The 19,546-nt window shown below is 56.9% G+C and overlaps 4 protein-coding genes across 4 annotated transcripts; 2 read left to right on the forward strand and 2 right to left on the reverse strand.

Annotated features, from left to right (window-relative positions):
• Window positions 1–797: 797 nt before the first annotated feature.
• Window positions 798–2,549, forward strand: SODALDRAFT_360494 (hypothetical protein; the record flags this gene model as incomplete). The annotated part of the gene is made up of 5 exons (XM_028614270.1): window positions 798–900; window positions 1,023–2,034; window positions 2,117–2,166; window positions 2,268–2,376; window positions 2,459–2,549. 5 exons carry the CDS (start codon window positions 798–800, stop codon window positions 2,547–2,549), a joined length of 1,365 nt encoding a protein of 454 aa, XP_028465961.1.
• Window positions 2,550–3,832: 1,283 nt separating this feature from the next.
• On the reverse strand, window positions 3,833–5,216 carry SODALDRAFT_333923 (DltD N-terminal domain protein). The gene has a single exon (XM_028612098.1). It carries the CDS (start codon window positions 4,791–4,793, stop codon window positions 4,029–4,031), a length of 765 nt encoding a protein of 254 aa, XP_028465962.1. The 5' UTR covers window positions 4,794–5,216; the 3' UTR covers window positions 3,833–4,028.
• A 1,174-nt stretch (window positions 5,217–6,390) lies between these two features.
• SODALDRAFT_360496 (hypothetical protein) lies at window positions 6,391–16,376 on the forward strand (the record flags this gene model as incomplete). Its single annotated transcript, XM_028614271.1, has 12 exons — window positions 6,391–6,913; window positions 7,055–7,172; window positions 7,240–12,700; window positions 12,795–13,103; window positions 13,180–14,057; window positions 14,297–14,347; window positions 14,473–14,523; window positions 14,664–14,686; window positions 14,722–15,603; window positions 15,714–16,140; window positions 16,173–16,222; window positions 16,318–16,376. 12 exons carry the CDS (start codon window positions 6,391–6,393, stop codon window positions 16,374–16,376), a joined length of 8,832 nt encoding a protein of 2,943 aa, XP_028465963.1.
• A 176-nt stretch (window positions 16,377–16,552) lies between these two features.
• On the reverse strand, window positions 16,553–17,828 carry SODALDRAFT_360497 (hypothetical protein; the record flags this gene model as incomplete). Its single annotated transcript, XM_028614272.1, has 6 exons — window positions 16,553–16,692; window positions 16,765–16,808; window positions 16,947–17,065; window positions 17,104–17,154; window positions 17,230–17,339; window positions 17,729–17,828. 6 exons carry the CDS (start codon window positions 17,826–17,828, stop codon window positions 16,553–16,555), a joined length of 564 nt encoding a protein of 187 aa, XP_028465964.1.
• Between the last annotated feature and the right edge of the window lie 1,718 nt (window positions 17,829–19,546).

A 19,546-nucleotide genomic window follows, 5' to 3' on the forward strand; every position in this document is an offset into this window, starting at 1 on the left:
CCAGAAGACCAAACAGGGGATTGCGGAAGACCGTGACTCCTGCCCGCGGTGCGGCGGCGGTATCTGTATATAATTTAGTGCGCGTGTGGCTCGGCTCCTGCCTCCGATGTGGCTCCTGGCCAGTGGCCTAGACGGCAGAAGGAGGATTCAACCGCTGTCGAATCTGTCGATCCCAATAATCTAGGGCAGACCCAGGCGCCCTTGGCCTGCGTGCCGCCACTGCAGCGTGCCAGCGTCCTCCCGGACAGATAGAGCACTGGAGGAAACGTAGGACGGTAGGAGGGAAGACATGCCTGCAACTAATTTTTTTTTTTTTCAATCTGTCTCCCGTGAGGAAATGGGTCTTTATCTCTCTCATGACGGAAACGGATAACAAAACAGGAGAGAAAATAAATAAAAATGGGGGGCGGGAAGCGTCAAGCATCTCGCAGTCTCGCGGCTCGCCCGCCCAGCGCCTACATCATACATGTACTGATTTGGATGCATGTGCACAGCAACCACACCACGTTGACTTGGAGTCCATAATGGAATCGATGCATGTATCAATGCTTATCGCTTGATCCTAGTCGGAATGACGACTCCGTGACAATCCGAGAGACCGTTCCTCTTTAAACATGGATGGCCTACCGTGGAAGGCTTGGATGAAGTTGGATCAGCGACAGCCGACAGCCCCCACCGCGCCGCGCACACCGTACACGCCATGTGTTTCTGACAGACTGACCCAGTAATTCTCGTGCTTGCTTCATGTTGCTTCGACTATTATGACATTCCATGCAATCGATAGCATATGAGTGACAATGTTTACCGAAGATTCGGTCAGCGCCATCATTGAAACCCAGCCACCTACGGTCTCAGCTCGCCGTAGGTTGCAGAATCGAGAGGCGCAGCGCAGGTTCAGAGGTGAGTTTGGCTTGGACGATCGGTCCCGGGATGATGCATCTGCCCGTGTATCTGCCGTGTTCAGAATTCTCGTGCTCTCTTCTGGATGCCCCAGCCGTTAACCATGATATTGATTTCTTTAGAGAGGAAAGCCGGGAAGAAGAAGACTGAAGGGGAGTGTGTCGCGACCGCGGCCGGGTTTTTGCTGCCAGCACAATGGGATCGGGGAGATGGCGACCAATATGTAGTGGACACCGCCGACTACTTCAGCATCGACGACCTAGAATCTTTCATGAACGAGAATTCCCGCCATGACGCCATTCCGAGCTCTCACAGCCACCAGCTCTCCACCTCATCGACAACCGAGTCGATGTCATTCCTCATGCCGGAAACGTGCTCGGAGGACCAGCACATGGGATACGGGGAAACAATACCATCGTACTTGCCCAGTCACCAACCGACATCTTCCCAAATCACCCCCCGTGCCACCGCCGTACCGGGACTGCCTTCGAGCTCGGCCATCACCCCGCCGTGTTGGAGCGACCAGCCCTCCGCCTCCCAGTTTTCCCGACACACAACCCCGGGCAGCGCCGGGGACTTGTCCAGCATGGGGTCCGGGTGGGAAACCGGTCTATCGGGAAGCTCCGACCCGGACAGCAGACCAGGAAGCGGCCGAAATCCACCCTCATCTCTACACGGCGGAGTCGGGTCATACAGCACCCAGGGGAGGTTGGGAAGTAGCGGAAGCGGTAGCGGAAGCGGTAGCGGCAGCAGCAGCAGCAGCGTCAGCAGCGTCAGCAGCGTCAGCATCAGCAGCAGTAACAGTAGTGTGACGAGCTACCCGGCATCGGGGGCTTCGTGGGCAGGAATGGAGCCGTCTGCGTTGCCGCCGGTCTTGCACGTTGCGGTGCGAGGGCGGAACCGCAGCGTGGTGGCCACGCTCCTGAAGCACTGCTGTTCTATGATCAACGCGCACGACGAGCGAGGGTGTACGGCGCTCCACATTGCTGCTGGCTTGGGCGACGAAGCCTTGGTCTCGTTGCTGCTCAAGTACGGGGCCGACGTCAACTTGTGTGATGGCCAGGGTCAGAATGCTCTCTATCTCGCCGTGTCGGCCGGACATAACGAGGTTGTGGAGTTGCTGATGCGCGAGATGTGCATTCCGAAATGACCGTTGCCGGCTGGGTAGATTCCAGCCATGGCTTGCTTAGACCGTAGACGGGAGAGATGGGGGGAGTTTCCTTTGCTTTGCCGGCTGGGAGTTTGATATTGAAGGGCTCAACTTCAGTGGCAGGAGAAGGGTCTTCCACGTACATATATAGTTGAGCCCACAGAAGCGGCCAGGAGAATGAACTTGAATATATTGCACTGCATGTGTGCAACGTGAGAAATCATGAAATGTCTCGGCTTCAAATCGCAACCTAACCGTGCCCTTCGGCTGCCCGACCACCCAGAGACCAGCGTCAGTCACATGCATCGCATCGTTGGACCGTTGGAGTGAAGTTCATTTAAAGACCGTAGCTACATATCCCCCATGGCTGCCTGCGTCTTCCCCGGGACACTATGACAAATAGACAAGAGCGCAGTGCGACATGACCTCGCCAACTCCCCGGATGCAGACCTTTATTCGACAAATTAGAACCAACAGTCGGCGTGAATGCCTGCAGTGACCCGTGAGACCCGAGAGACCCATGACGGCATGCATGTCCATCGTTTTGGCATTTGTCCAGGCAATACGTTATACAACAAACAGCTAAACGTGTATTTATAATCAGTCAGGCGCTTACAGGCAACAGGTCTGAACGACGCCACATGATGCAATTTCCAATTGGAGATTATGAACTGCGTTGGTTTGATTTGTAAAAGATGGTCAGGAAGCGTATAGCGGAGTCGCCTGTCGCATTTTCAGGCGGTGATGCTCCGCGGCGTCCTCGGTCGACCCAGCCCCTATCCAGAACGATACGACCACTGACCTGACCCTCGCAACGAGAAACAGAATGGGGTACTCGTAGTACTCGTAATCAACAGCATCGGAAATTTGAATCTCCATGTCCCTATACGACGATGCATGTGCCTACAACTCACATACCGTACATGTGTATGCGAACAACGAGTCGTTGCAACTTGCGCTCTGGAATCGCGGGCGTCCCTGGCCAAGCTCCCAAAGAGCCAGCCCTCACATCAAGCAAGCTTACATGGCCATAATGTATCGTTGTTGAGTATAATCTCTGCTTCACCGTCAGCCTCTGGTATGATCTCGTGGACACAATGTATGATTATGCCACTAGAAATAGAAGCATGGTCAGCATGTGTCTCATCGTAATGCGTTTATGTTAGGTCCATGTCCCCATTTGCCTGTTCGTACGAGGGCGTGCTAACACCGCTTGATACGGTAAACGCATAGGAGCGCACATCATGCATATAATAGCTGAGATACAAACAGCGCAGAATATAGCATAGCACATCACGCATAGAATCGTCAAAGCCCAGTGCTCCCCTCTCCGAACGGCCAGCTTATTCGCTGTGCTTGGTCGGCCCGACTGTGGACTTGGGTACCTACGGTGTTTGATGTGGATGGAATGGTGCATGTGCCCGAGAGAGATGGTTGTGGTAGGATGCAACATCGTGAATGCGACCCTTTTCTGGACATGTTCAGGTAGTCTGTGAGAGGCTTATGCACGTCCTGGAGAGACAAAGGGTCTGGCCCGATGCAAATGCTTGCTCGGTCCCAAACCTGTAGGACCAAGTCGAGCCGTCGTTGAGGTAGCACCAGGTAGGCTGTAGCGCCCCAGGGGCCCTGGGCCAGGGCCCAGACATGGACTCGACAGGCAGAACGGGTGAGGGACAGGTTAGATGACAGGGAGTGGGAGCGGAATTACCGCAAGAGCAAGACATAAGAACAGACAAGACTGTGCACAATCTACATGTATCAACGCTGGACTGTTGGGGGGCACGATTATGGAGGGCGACGCCGCAACAGCGCGTCAAAACAGTTGAGGGCACGGTGCTAAGAAGACTGGAAATTCGAATTGTTCAAACCGGCCCGTTCAAGTCAAGCCAACATGAAGCCTAATCTCATATACGGTATACCCAACTAAGATGGAAAAACTCCAATTCCCCTATTCACGCGTCTACATCTTTCTCCTCCATCACTCTCCCAATATCTTGCGAAGAAAAGCAGCTTGAGCACCCAACACCTTCACCGAATCCTGCCCACTCAACACATTCATATGCCCCTTATTCGGAACCGAAAGCATCTCCTTCGGCTCCTTGAAAACGTCATACACCAGCGTCTTCTGCAAGTCTGCCGGCGAAACCAGGTCCTCCTCACCCGTGACCACCATAACTGGGGTGGGGGACACGAACGGCATGAGCCCAAAGGGCTGGAAGGCAGCAATGTGGTAGTACGTGCTCAGCGTCGTCTCGGGCCTGAAGGTAGGCTCGACCTCCGCCGCGCGCATAATAATCGTATACACATCCTCGACGTCGAACCCCGTGCCGAACCCGGCCGGGTGGTCCCCAGACTCGGTCAGCATGGGGAGGTAGACCGCGTTGTTGCCCGCCATGCGGCTCTCGCGGTCGCGCATCGACTTGGCCAGCACCTGCTTCCACTTGGTGAACTCCCAGACGGTCAGGGGCGAGACGGCCACCACGGCCTTGGCCCGCTTGTCCAGGGCCGCGGCGCAGAGCGCCACCATGGCGCTGAAGGAGTAGCCCCAGAAGGCGATCCGCGCCGGGTCGACCGTGGGCTGTCCCTTGAGGAAGGTCAGGGCGTCGTGGTAGTCCTCGACGTTCTTGGAGGGATGGGCCTCGTTCCGCGGCATGCCGTCGCTGCCGCCGATGGACCTGGGGTCGTAGCTGAGGACGGTGAAGCCTTCGCTGTGGAAGTATTCGGCTACTTCAGAGATGATCATCTCTTTGACATTGTTGAACTATTTCTTTGCGTTAGCTTGACCATTCCCATGATAGGGCCTGCCCCAATCCCAATGCTTCAGGTCGAGTACGTACGCCAGGGGTCATGATGATGGCTGCGCCGCGTTTCTCGGCTGGGAAAAGCCAGCCCCTGAGTGTGAGACCATCAAGTGTCTTGAACTCAACATCTTGACGCAGAATCGGTGCCATGACGGCTGTGTGGATAAGCAAACAGTTGAGAGTACACCAAGTAAACCGTGATGTTGTGGAAAGAGCAGGCTATAGACTGGACTCAGTTGACGACTGAAGCAAGAAGCAAGAAGCAAGAAGCAAGACACAGCTCCTTTCCTTTTAGAAATGAAGTGAAAGGTCGAGCTTGTATTGAAGTGAAGATCTAGTCAAGATTCTCAGTCAATCTATCAGGTTCATACACATTATCCAAGGCATCAATGATCCGTCCGGGGTGCTCAATAGTCGTCTGTTGCTTGCCACGAGAAGCCAAAGTTGCACCGAGATTCACTCCGGCAGACAGTTGAAAAGTCGCACAAACGACAACCTATTCTGCTGTTCTCTTACCTACATGTAAGATAACATAAACCTCTCAGTGCAAGTAAGCCAAAGGCGAAAGCAAAAACACCCAGAGCACGCAAGCAGCGACCTCACACCTGTGCCTAAGCCTCAGTCAGGGGCTGACTGGCATAGCTCCGACCGCCTCCGAGCCACACAGCTGCACATCGCGGAGATCCGAGCTCAGAATCTCAAACGCCTCGGCACGACGAGCGGTCCCTGCATGTGCGTAAAAGGGGAAGTCCATCTCAGAAGCAAATCCATCTAGAACAAACATGAACCGTATCAGTAAGGCTGGCCTGTCGCATTGGTGGGTGGGTGTGATAGATCGATTCGTCTATCGATCATGCATCTGCAAGTAAGCAAATCGATCTCGGTCTCACCCGCCAAGTGCATCGCCCCGTGCCGCTGGAACCCTGCAGCTAATCCTGCGTCTCAGTAATCTGTGACCAAAGGTCCAGAGCCCAGCACCAGAGTCCAGAGCAACTGAGAACCAACTCCTTATCGGTTCTATCTCTCGAGTCTTGACATAATCGTTGCCGTCGAGGACGACAACCCGCGCCGCACTGTCGCTAAGTCTTACTTGCGTCCCTTACTCTGGCCAAGGCAAAGCAATCGACCAAGCCGGCTTGATTCAGATCGCGACCGCGATGGCTCTAGGCAGGACTCAGGAGCTGCCTCAAGGTCTGGTAAGCTCAAACCGAGATACCGTGGTCTTTTGGACAACGACAAGTCGCGTCGTAGATCATAAGAACAAGCTCCTGGCTGCGAATAACTGTTGTAGATGTGTTTAACTCGTCGACGGCAAGGGATCAACAAGTAAAGGAGATAGTTGAGACTTTGAAAGCTCCATGTCTTTAACAGAACAAACCATTTGACCGAATCGAACCGGCCCGCTGCTGCTGCTGCTGCTGCTGCTGCTGCTCCTTTACCTTTTCACGCTCCCATCTCTCCTCCTCCCTTCACTTCTTCTCACCTTAGAAACTTTGTACATCACAAGACTTACACTGAGAGAGAATCACCGCAGAAAAGATGCATGTGATCAGCACTCCGACAAGCGATTCGACTCCCGTCGAGTCGGAGGTCACGAGCAAATGCTCCAGTGACGATGGCATCTCCAGCCCGCCGGAGATCTCCGGCCTCAGGGCATCCGCCTCTCCCGGACACCGCCAGCAGGTCCCCATCGCCGTCGTCGGCATCGCCTGCCGCCTGCCCGGCCACGGCAACTCGCCCACGGCGCTCTGGGAGTTCCTCCAGAAGGGAGGCATCGCCAAAAACGAGCCCCCTCCGTCCCGCTTCGGCCTCGAAGGCCACTACGACAAGACGAGGCGGCCGCGGACCATGAAGTCCCCCGGCGGGATGTTCATGGAGGACGTCGACGCCGAGGTCTTCGACGGCCAGTTCTTCAACATCAGCCGTGCTGACTGTATCGCCATGGACCCCCAGCAACGGCAGCTGCTGGAGGTGACCTACGAGTGTCTCGAGAATGCCGGCATTCCCCTCGAGTCGCTGAGTGGCACCAAGACTGGTGTCATTGCTGGCACGAACTTCATAGGTGAGTTGTCCATCCTGTGTTGGCACGTGCAATGGAAACCTTTGGGATCCCTCACGCAGACATCCTCCACGTATTATCCACAGCTGTTTAGGTTAGCATGGTCGTCATCAGAAAGCTCAACTGACAGATATTTTCATCAAGACTACGCTGCCATTCAGAACCGTGATCCCGAGGACAGAGCCGACTCCATCACCATCGGTCTGGCTTCGTCAATCCTGAGTAATCGCGTCAGCCATTTCCTCAACGTGAACGGTCCAAGGTGCGTCGCTTGAGCTTCTTGAACGTCAACAAACGTGGAAGAACCCGCTTGCTAACACCAGAGTTAGCATGACCATCGACACGGCCTGCTCGGCCAGTCTAGTCTCCGTAGACGTAGCCTGCCGCTACCTGGACGCCTTCCAAGCCGACGCCATGATCGTCGGGGGAGCCAACATGTGGATCACCCCGGAACACAACGAGGAGGTCGGCATGATGAACATGACCCAGTCCGCCTCGGGCAAGTGCCACAGCTTCGACGCCAAGGCCGACGGCTACGTCAAGGCCGAGGGCATCAACGCCGTCTTCCTCAAGCGCCTCGACGACGCCCTGCGCGACGGCGACCCCATCCGCGCCGTCATCCGCGGAACCGCCGCGAACGCCTCCGGCCGTACCGCAGGCATCGCCAACCCCAGCCCCGACGCCCAGGCCGCCGTCACCCGGGCGGCGTATAAGAACGCCGGCATCGTCGATTTCAAGGCCACCCACTTCCTCGAGTGCCACGGCACCGGCACGCTCGCTGGCGACCCCGTCGAAGTGAAGGGCGCAGCCTCCGTGTTCGCGGCCGGCCGCGAGCCCGGCCAAGAGCTCGTCATCGGCTCCATCAAGAGCAACATCGGCCACTCCGAGGCCGCTGCTGGCCTGTCCGGTCTGCTCAAGGCCACCATGGCCCTGGAGAAGGGCATCATCCCCGGCAACCCCACCTTCATCGACCCGAACCCCAACATCGACTGGAAGGCCTCCATGGTGAAGGCGTCGAGGACGTCTCTGAAGTGGCCGAGCACATCCGCCGTCCGTCGTGCCAGCGTCAACTCGTTCGGCTTCGGCGGTGCCAACGCCCACGCCGTGCTGGAAAACGCACCCCTCACGTCGCCCCACGTCCTGTCCTACAACCAGGCCGTGTCCACCAATTTCTTCGACGACGACGAAGACGAAGAGGAGGACTACGACGAGGCAAGCATCTCCGGGCCGCCCACCGTCCTGGTGTTCTCCGCCAACGACCAGGCGTCGCTCAAGAGCTACACCAAGTCTCTCTCCTCCCATCTCCTGAACCCCATGGTGTCTGTCGAGTTGGCGGACCTCGCCTACACCCTCTCCGAGAGGAGGAGCAGGCATTACTACCGGGGATACGTCATTACACGCTCGACCAAGGCCAAGTTCAGCCAGGACGCACTCGTGACGGGGAAGCAGAGGACATCACCTCCCAGGATTGGCTTCGTCTTCACCGGACAGGGTGCACAGTGGTCCCAGATGGGGCGAGAGCTTCTGGAGGCCTTTCCCCAAGCCAAGAGCGTCATCCAGGACCTGGACGACGTCCTGCAGGCACTACCAGAGCCTCCCGAGTGGAGGCTTCTCAACGAACTCACCGAAGACCGTACACCGGAGGCTCTGCGCCAGCCTGAATTCTCGCAGCCTCTCGTGACGGCGCTACAGCTCGCGCTCCTCGACGTCCTGGAGCACTGGGGCATCCGACCCAAGGCTGTCGTCGGCCATTCGTCCGGTGAGATTGCCGCCGCCGCCGCCGCCGGACTGATGTCGCGCGAGGACGCCATCAAGACCGCATACTTCCGTGGCCAGGCCGCGAAGAAAGTCGGCCCCGCCCCCGAACCCGTGGGCATGTTGGCTGTCGGCGTCGGTGCCGAGACGGTCGAGAAGTACCTCCGGCCCGAAGAGGGCAAGATCCAGATCGCTTGCTACAACAGCCCGACCAGTCTGACCATGTCCGGCACCGCCTCCGCCTTGGAGAAGCTTCGCGACCGGCTTCAGGAAGATGGCCATTTCGCCAGGCTGCTCCTCGTCGACCTCGCCTACCACTCCGACTACATGGCCGAGATTGGGGAGGTGTATGAGGGCATGCTCCTGAGCAGCAACACGCCCGCGAAGAAAGAGCCCAACGCCTACAGCCAGGCGTCCGGCGTGCGCATGTTCAGCTCTGTCACGGGCAAGCCGCTGTCGTCATCGGAAGCCCCCGACGCAGCCTACTGGAAGAAGAACATGGTCTCCCCAGTGCAGTTCACCCAGGCTGCGTCCGAACTGCTCCTCGACGCCCAGGAGGGCGCCGACTTCCTCGTCGAGCTCGGCCCCAGCAACGCCCTGTCTGGGCCCATCTCGCAAATCAAGAAGGCCGTAGCCAGCACCAACATGGCCGCCGGCGATGCGCAGTACGTGTCGGCGCTGAAGAGAGGTGCCGACGCGACCCTGGCCTTGTACAACGCCGTGGGACAGCTGTTCCTCGCGGGAGGCCAGGCCGATCTCGCCCGTGTGAACCGCGTGCACCGGTATAATGCGCGCGTCATCGTCGACCTGCCCAACTACGCGTGGAACCATTCGACCAGCTACTGGCACGAGTCGCGGGCCAGCAAGGACTGGCGGTTCAAAAAGTTCATCAACCACGACCTCCTCGGCTCCAAGATGCTGGGCACCCCCTGGCAGGCGCCTATCTTCAAGAAAGTCCTCAAGGTCGCCGATCTTCCGTGGCTCCGGGACCATAAGCTGGGCAGCGAGCTGGTCTTCCCCGCCGCAGGATACGTGGCCATGGCAGTGGAGGCCGTCTACCAGACTACTCTGGTGACCAAGTGGAAGGGCGAAGCGCCCCCTCGTTACCGTTTCCGCCTGCGGGATGTGAAGCTCCTCCGTGCCATGGTCCTCGAGGAAGGTACCGAAACTCGGATGACGCTGTCCCTTACGCCCGTCAAGGGAGGTTCGACCCGGTCATGGTTCGAGTACACGGTCTGCACCATGCAGGACGCGCTCCCCGTCGACCCCGTGCACAGCGCCGGCTTGGTGTGCATCGAGACCGACTACCAGGACGACCGCACCGCACCAGCCGGCGCTGTGGCGCCCCTTGAGCTGGCGACATCCGCTCGCGTGTGGTACAAGGCCCTGGCGGATCTGGGGTACAACTTTGGCCCGAGCTTCCAAAAGCACCTGCAGGTCGAGGCCACCATGGGTCAGAGGAAGAGCCGATCCACCGTCAACCTCGAGCCTCCTCCGGGTCATCCGAACGGACAGTCCTTCTACCCGCTCCACCCGGCCGTCATGGACGCATGCTTCCAGTCTGCATCGCCGCCTCTGTGGAAGGGCGATCTCCCTTCTACAGGAGCCACTGTCCTCGTGCCCAAGATCATCGACAGCATCGTCATCGAGGCTGGCCAAGACTGGACGCTGCCCGTGGAGGGCGTCTCCCTAGCCTCCGCGCGCTTCCTCGGGGTAGGCAACGCAGAGAACCCCCGCAACTACGCCACCAGCGTCGAGCTATACAATCCCCAGGACGGCACCTTCCTGTTCGAAATGAGCGGCCTGGCCTCGGGCGAGATGGAGACGAGCGATATGGAGAAGCCCAAGCAGACGCTTATGCGTGTGGCTTGGAACGCGGACGTCGATTTGCTGATGGCGGGTGATGAGGCGGCGAAGAAGCAGTGGCTCCAGGAAAAGCCGATTGGAGACGTGATCGACCTCATGGCGCACAAGAAGCCAGGCCTCAGCGTCCTAGAGCTGAACCTCGGATCCGAAGACGGTTCCAGTTTGTGGCTGCCCGAGGAGGAGAAGGAGAATGCCATCCGCGCAGCCTGCTCCCAATACCACCTGGCAGTCCGAGAGGCCAAGGTGCTGATCGGTGCCCAGGAACGCCTCGGTTCTCGTGTCCCTTCTCCCCAGTTCCACTTGGTGGATGCCTCCAAGCCGGCAGAGGTCGCAGGAGACGTCAAGCTCGACCTGGCCATCGTCAAGGCAACGCCAGATTCGGGCATCGATGAGGCGACGGTGGTGAAGAGCCTGGCCACGGCTGTCGCGGAGGGCGGATATATCGTCGCCAGCGGATTCAGCGAGTCGGCCTTCAGCAGTATCGGAAAGACGACGGTCTTCGGCGAAAACTCAATCATCTGCCAGGTTGAAAGCTTTGGCGAGGCGGATAATACAAGCGAAGAACCGCAGAGCAAGACTGTTGCCCACATCAGTCTTGTTGAATCGCAGACGACCAGCGTGGCCGGCATGGTGGACGCACTCACAGCCAAGGGCTGGGCTATCCAAACAGCAGTCGACCCCATCAAGGAGATCTCTTCGTCATCTGGCGGAAGTGAAGCCGTCGTCGTCGTCCTCGATGAGCTCTTCGAATCGGTGACTGACCGTTTCAACGACAACCAATGGGCAATTCTCAAGCACCTCGCCCAAGAACGATGCCGCCTCCTCTGGGTGACGGCCGGGGCGCACCTTTCTGTCACCGACCCGACCAAGGCGGCCATCACCGGTCTTCTCCGCACCCTGCGAGCGGAAGAGCAGCTGCCGTTCGCGACCCTCGACGTGGAGAGCGCCACTGGTGAGGCCACGGCCTCGGCTATTTCGGCGTGCCTGGAGCGCGTGTCTGCGCCGGAGTTTGGAAAATCCGATAGCGGTCCAACCGACAACGAGTTTGTCGAACGCGGCGGCGTCGTGTCTGTTAGCCGTCTGGTGCCTGACGCGGAGATTACCACGACCCTCCAGAGCGACACGCCGCAGACCCAGATGGTGGATCTGCGTGCGTGGGAGGCGCCAGTGCAGCTGCGCTGTGAGCGCCTCGGCAACCTGGACGCTGTTCACTTTGCCGAGGCGGCCCCCGAGGCCGTGCCCCTTGCTCCCGGCATGGTCGAGGTGGAGGTGCGGGCTGCTGGCCTGAACTACAAGGATGTGGTGGTCACAATGGGCATCGTGCCTGGCGACGAGACGGCGCTGGGTCACGAGGCCGCTGGTGTGGTTTCCAGGGTCGCTCCGGGGGTGACGGGATTCGCCCCAGGGGACCGCGTGGTCGTCTTCGGCAAGGGATGTTTCTCGAACCGGCTGCAAGCTGTACCGGCTCGCGTGCATCGCATCCCCGACAACCTTTCTTTCGACGAGGCGGCAACGCTACCGGTTGTGTACCTGACAAGTCTCTATGCGCTCTTCGATATGGGCCAACTTTCGTTCGGCAAGCGGGTGCTCATTCATTCCGCGGCCGGAGGCGTGGGCATCGCGGCTATCCAGCTCGCCAAGTACGTCGGTGCGGAAGTGTTTGTGACGGTGGGAACGGCCGAGAAGCGGGAGTTCCTCAAGTCGACGTTTGGTATTGCCGACGATCATATCTTCAACTCACGCAACACCGACTTTGCGGGCCAGATTCTCGCGGCGACGGACAACAAGGGCGTCGACGTCGTGCTCAACTCGCTTATCGGCGATATGCTGGACGAGTCGTTCCGTATGTTGGCGGACGGCGGAATTATGGTCGAGATCGGCAAGAGAGACATTCTCGATCGCAACAGCCTGTCGATGGAGCCGTTCGACCGCAACATCTCGTTCAGGGCCGTCGACTTCTCCCCCGAGAGAGCTCAGGACGCGGTCGTGTCGCGACTGATGAACAAGCTCTTTGAGCTCGTCAGGAGCGGCCATGTTAAGCCCATCAATCCTATCCACCGATTCTCGTGGACGGACATCCCTTCAGCCCTCCGGTTCCTTCGAACGGGCAAGCATATCGGAAAGATTGTCCTGTCGGATGATGGTCCCGATGCGAAGATTCAAGTTCCGGTAAGTATAGAACAAAACGGAAGAAGAAGAAGAAGAAAGACGCCTGTGACGTCGTTCGAGTGGTCCAGATGGCTGACATGATAAACACCGACAGATCCGACGAGCTCCTAAGAATCTGCGTCTGCTGGAAGATAAGTCCTACCTCATTGTGGGCGGTCTTCGCGGCCTTTGCGGTTCCCTCGCCATATACCTGGCGAAGGCCGGAGCAAGGCACATTTCCGTCATGGCTCGCAGTGGATACGGTGATGAAAAGTCGCGGGGTGTGGTGAAGCAGATCAAGGCACTCGGAGCACACATCGACCTCTTGACGGCCGATGTCACCAACGCGGAAGACGTCGAGCGGGCGTTCCAGGAGACAAAGGTGCCCATCGGAGGCATAATCCAGGGTGCAATGGTTCTTCGGGTGAGTGCTTCGTCCCCATTTCGGCTCCTCAGATCATTGCCGTGAACGCAACTGACCAACGTCTCCTCGTGAATAGGATCGGCCGTTTGACTCGATGACCCTCACCGAGTACCACGAAGCCATTGGCTGCAAGATTCAGGGCACCTGGAACCTGCACCAGACGGCAGAGAAGCTCCAGCTCAGCCTGGACTTCTTCACGCTCCTGTCGTCCATCTCGGGCATTGTGGGCAACCGTGGTCAGTCCAACTACGCGGCAGCCAACGTCTTCCTCGACGCGTTCGCGAGTTACCGCCGCTCCAGAGGCCAGGCAGCGAGCTCGGTCGACCTCGGCGTCATCGAAGATGCGGGTGTCATTGCCGAGAACGAGAAGCTGCACGATCAGTTCGACTCGCGTATGTTCAAGGGCATCAACAACGCCACGCTGAGCAAGATCCTGTATGTCTCGCTCCTGCAACAACAGCAGCAGCAAGAACAGGCGATATCGTCGTCTTCGTCTCTGTCGTCTGGCCTGGTCGAGCAAGCCCAGATCATCACGGGCCTTATCGCGCCGCAGCCGGCCGACTCAAGCTTCAAAGACGATGCACGCTTCTCCGCTCTCTTCACGGCCGAGGGCCAGGGTCAGGGAGGCGGCAACGGCAGCGGCGGAGGCAGCGGCGGGAATACGGAAGTGAAGGCGCTCTTGCTGCTCTTGAAGAGCCCGTCGGCCGATCCAGCGGCCAGGCTGAAGGCGACGGTGGATGTGGTCAACGGCTGCTTCGTGAGGATGTTGAGGTTGGCGGAGCCTATGGATCCGGCTCGACCGCTGGCCGTGTACGGCATCGACTCGCTGACGGCTGTGGAGGTGCGAAACTGGGTGAGGGCGGAGCTCGGTGCGCTCGTGACGACACTGGACATTATGAATGCCGCGTCACTCACTGCTTTCTGTGAGAAGATCATTGCCAAGCTGACGGCTGGGTCGAGTTAGGAGGAATTTGCGTTGAGAGGACGTGGGCTGGGACGCTGAGCAGGACTCAGAGAGTCAGGAGGAGGATATTTGCCCTGATGTATCATAGAGTATTTCTTCAGGACAGTAACGTTAGATTGAAATGAATTTGCATCGACGGTTGAACATGGGTTTCCGAAGTACTGCTGAGTTGGGTTGTAAAGAGAGAGAAACCTAGGGTTTGAGCAGATGTTGCGACTGGGAGGTGAAGTGGAAGAGGAGCCTTGGAAATTAATGACGAGAACAAGAGTCGGGGCGAGAAGTTGCCTAATCATGATTAGTAAACGCTCTCTACGGAATCACGTGGTCTTCCATCGAGACTGAGTAATTCTGATACCGGTCCAACTTCATCGCTTCCTGATACAATGGAACACACACAAATCATAGAGACATCGACGTCACTAACACCACGACTCCTCTCCCCTCCCCCACCTCGTGGTGGGCAGGGCAGGAGCGACGATATCGGATAAGGACCCATACCCGAGGGGAAACAAAAGGAAAAAAAAAAAAAAAAAAAAAAGCTCTCAACGGACGGGACTTTGCATAAGGTAGGTACTATGTCACCCACATGAAGAAAGTCTCTCATTGTCCCCTCTACATCGTGACCATTTTCTCCTTGGCCCCTTCGAACCCCAGAGGGCTGTCGAGAAACCCGAACATCGAAGCCATATTCTCAGGCCCTTCGATTTCGACATCGAGGGAGCCGTCTCTTCGAGCCAACAGCCACCATGGGCCGCTTTAACATCCCTCTGCCGCCTCTTCGGCTTCCTCCTCTCCTCCGCTCCCTCCCCCCAAGGTCTCTTCATATCATCGCCCTCCTGGTCGCCGTGAACATCATCCTCTGGATTCTCGCCGCCGTCATCCTAGCAGCCCATCCCGCCCTCCTCTCCGCCGCCGCCCTCTCCTACATTCTTGGCCTCCGTCACGCCCTCGACGCCGACCACATTTCCGCCATCGACCTCATGACCCGACGTCTCATCGCGTCTGGCCAACGCCCCGTCTCCGTCGGTACCTTCTTCTCCCTGGGCCACAGCACCATTGTCATTGTCACTTGCATCATTGTGGCAGCCACTAGCGGCGCCCTGCGAGACCGTTTCGACGACTTTGCCCGCCTGGGAAACATCATCGGCTCGGCCGTTAGCGCCGCTTTCTTGATTCTACTTTGCCTCGGAAATGGCTGGGTTCTCTATCGATTAATCCAGAGGCTACGGAAGACCCTGGCTGAGGAACGCATCCGAACTCGGACTTCAGCCGCAGAGGATCTCGACTTTGACGACGCCGACCATGATGACGATGCGGCTCAGAACCTTCAGCTGGAAGGCGAGGGTTTCCTGGCTAATGTCTTTCGCAAGGTATTCCGCATCGTCGACCGGCCCTGGAAGATGTTCCCCCTGGGTGTTCTCTTCGGGCTCGGCTTCGACACGAGTTCCGAGATTGCCATCTTGGGCTTATCCAGCGTACATGGTGCCCAGGGTACTAGTATCTGGTTGATTCTACTTTTCCCCGTCCTCTTCACAGGTAGGTTCTTGCCGGTACCTTGTGGAGGGAAAGAAACACAAAAAGGAAAACGGACGCCCATTTGAAATTCACGCATCCACTGACTGACCCCTTCTCCCCTCCCTTCCCAGCCGGCATGTGCATGCTCGACACCGCCGACGGCGCTCTCATGATGGCCCTCTACACCTCCAAGGCTTTTGCACGCGATCCCGTCGCCATCTTGTACTACTCCATCGTCCTTACCGGCATTACGGTCTTCGTCTCCGCTTTTATCGGTCTCGTGCAGCTCCTCACCTTGATTCAAAACGTCGCCGACCTCGAAGGCGGCTTCTGGGACGGCGTCGAGGCCATCGGCGACCACTTTGACATCATCGGCGCCAGCATCTGCGGTCTCTTCCTCGTCATCGGCATCGGTTCCGTTCTCGTGTACCGGCCGTGGCGGGCGAGGTTGGACAAGGCCAGCCGTGAGCAGGTCGGCGTCAGCCCGCCATCCAACGAAGACGAAGAGGACGGGTTGGTCGGCAGAGCGTCCACCGAGCCCTTGCTGGGTCGCACTCCGTGAAAGGTACGCCCACTCCGGATGCGACTAGTTCCAACGGAAGACTGCCATTAAGAATATGGGAAGACCCCAAATCGCTGAGTACAGGGTACTGATTAATGGAAAGAGTGGCATAGTATACCATCCAGTTGCATCAGCCGTGTGGCATATGACTTGACCTGGCAAGGACCCTTGAGCGCTCAAGGGCCGTCTGGGTGGCGATGGCCAGTTCCACGGCATACGGTCCCTATTATAGGCAGCATGGGATGAACTTGACCCATAGTTCTCATGCCACTGAGATAAAGCCGCAGAGGTGTATAGTACTTGACCTGTACGCAGACTCCGTCGGAATGCACAAGGAGGAGCCATGGCGAAGGGGAGACGGTGTGTTGGTCAAAATTTCGAAGATATAGTTGATAACTAGTCGAGAGGTTACATAGCGATGGGGCAAGAAATGTGAAGGGTTTGTTGCGTCTTGCGCTTGGGTGCCTGGGGCGTCTGGAGGGAAGAGGATGGAGAGGGCATCTTCTTAAGCAGATCCAGCGCTGGTGAGAGTGATTTGGCCTGTTCCTCTCAACGTGTGAAACAAATTTACTTCAATCCGAGAAGGCGCAAAGCCAGAGGCGAAGTAGAGTATTAAGTACCATGGCTAATCGTGACTCCGTTCGTGGGAAGTCTCTTGGATATGCTGTATTAAAAGTTGGCAGTCGCGGTCTACTAAGATACGTCCATGTCTTGTCTACATAGCCTTATTCTGCCGTGAAAATCTTGATTTACGTCTTAGTCTCGGCTCCCTCGTCGACCCAAAGTCGGTCCTGAAGGTCACAGAAAGGCGAACTGAGAAGGAACCTCGTACTGTGCATTGTACGACACGTGCCGCAACAGGGTGTTGAAAAGGCAAATCATAAACAACAGGCCTTGGCTGGGTAGAACTTCTGGCATTGGCTAGCTGAGCAACGCTTAAGTTTCAGATGGCGATTCACAGTGAAGGAGGACCATATCTGGATGATCTGGCAACTCATGGTTCGGAACAGCTATAGTCTACAGATCCAAGGAGGCATAACCTAGGGTAACTTCGAATCGCTTCTCCGTATCACACTACTGATTACCATGGGTAGTGGGATCTGAATAGTGATATGCGGGGAACGCATGAGGAGTGAAGAGTCGTCGTCGTTGACCATGGCCGGCAGTGGGTTTGCTTCGTGGTCGACGTAGGTGGCTTGAAGATGTAGTTAAAGACATAAAATCAGCGGTACGGGTATTAGCCGAATTACAAATAGTCGACATTTCTCCACGTCGGTCGAGTGAGCGTCAACTATATTATATTTACGGGGTAGCTAAGGCTATGGCAAATCTTGCATTATCGCTCTCCAGAGACACTGCTGGCTGGGGAAGTATCCATTGAATAATAAGTAATAACAAAGGAAAATTTTCAGAGAAAAGGGGAAAGGAAAAGGAAGAAATGGAAAACCCCAAGGCAGGTAGGGTCCTCACCTCTACACTAGAGAAACCGCAATTCGACTCGGGATAATTTACACTCAACCCACGACCAGCAACTTGTTTCTAGCCTTTTATTTTTTTCAGCAACTTCATCCATCTCTTGCCAACCCTTTCGACCAACTAGGCCCAGGCGGCCGGATGGTTGCAAACCCATCTCGTTCTGCACCGGAGCGGCGAAGACGCTCATCATGCAGCTCTGACTCGACATGGTTCTACGTAAGGAAGGTCATTTCTCATTTTACAAAAAGTACAACGTGGATTCATTATGCAGGAGTCGCAGGACAGACTTGGCGAAGTTACTACCAAAGGACCCTGAAGATCTTAGATGCCACCAGCTTAGTACTTCAATTCCCTATCCTCGGTGACTCCGTCCGGACGGGTTTGCCAGAACCAAACTCCCTAGAGGGGGCCGGGGATAATTTCCGCGTTAATTATTCAGTATTCTGAGATTTTGTCTGAGAACTTGCCGTGCGATGGACTCCCTTGGTGCGAAGTGCATTCCCCCAAGCTCACCGACACCCCCCACCTTCGAATGCCTCGCAGGGCTGGCTGCGCATTTGGTGGCTTGTCCGTTTCTCCCAGATTGTGGATTTCCCCGAGCCCACAAGACGGGATGACGGCCACCCGCAGCGGGGAAACGAGCCACTAACCACAGCCACGAAATACAAGTGCTGGACATACCTACCTACAACGTACGAAGTATGCCTCGTATATCTCGTCTGGAAGTCCATGAATACGCGACGCAATGGGATGAAATCGGCCGCGACTCGCAAGAGAGAACCGACGAAACATGTTATGTCCTTCGACACACATAAGCGATTCTGGCGTGATTTTGTCTCTGCGACGGCAGGTCCCGTTCCTTAACCCAGCAACATTGCGCACCGCGTCCAATATGTCCAGTGTCGGGGCCCGAAACCCTGTATCTGTACGAAACTTAAAAGTATCCTTGCCTCGTACGATGTCGCTGTACGACTTCAAGGATACCGGATCCTTCACGCGCCGTTGCTCTCACCCCCCTTTTTTTTTTTTTTTTTTTTCCTTCCCCAGCCTCTAATATGGAAAACGGCACCGAGTAAACTTGTGGGCCTTATTAAGCAGGGAGGGAGGGGTTCTCAGCTCCAACCCCCGCATCCCCGCCCCCATGCAGGCAGACCCTGGGTCTTGGCGAATAAGATGGACCCAAAGCAAAGAAGCGTACCCTAGGACTCGGTATTGGACCCGGTGTGGGTGTCGGACCGATAGCACCAGCGCCGGCTAGTACTATTCAGGCGACGCCACAGACGGTTCGTTCTTGGTCGTTCACGCGACCGTCTTTCAGCAGTCCGTATTCCGAACGGAGGACGGACTTCGGACTCTCCTGCTTACGTAGTATTTGACCTGCCTTCCTTCTCGAGGAAGCCGACAGGCCGGACCCCTGCTGAGTGCCGAGGATGGTTGGACGCTAACCCCCTGGTTCCCCCCTTGGACCCGACGTCGATCCTTTACCCGCGACGGCTCGCTCCCCAATGACGTAGTCCCCTGTAATAGATACTTTGCAAGTCTTGGTGGAGAAATACTGAAATATTGAAAGGGAAGATGAATGGTGTGAGAAACAGGGCATGGGGTCGAGGTTGGACAAGGTCGGCAAAAGAGAGAGGGAGGAGAGAGAGAGAGAGAGAGAGAGAGAGAGAGGCAGAACGCTGAGGAAGGGTCAAATCAAGCTCATATGTCTTGCGCGGGCTGCCTTGGCCGCGCCAATGGACAAGGGACGAGAACGCCGATCGAGCTTGTTTATCTTGTCTTTCTTGTGTGTCTTACCCGTGTCTTAACCCACACAGGTCCGGCCCCATTTCTGTCCGTCTTGTCCCTCCCACCCTTTTTTCTCACCTCTCCTCCCCTCAAGGTGGCATTTTGGTGCTTCTAACATACTTGTCAAAAAGGAGAGGG

This window comes from Sodiomyces alkalinus (genome assembly GCF_003711515.1).
Source record: "Sodiomyces alkalinus F11 unplaced genomic scaffold SODALscaffold_6, whole genome shotgun sequence".
Classification (NCBI taxonomy): Eukaryota; Fungi; Ascomycota; class Sordariomycetes; order Glomerellales; family Plectosphaerellaceae; genus Sodiomyces; species Sodiomyces alkalinus.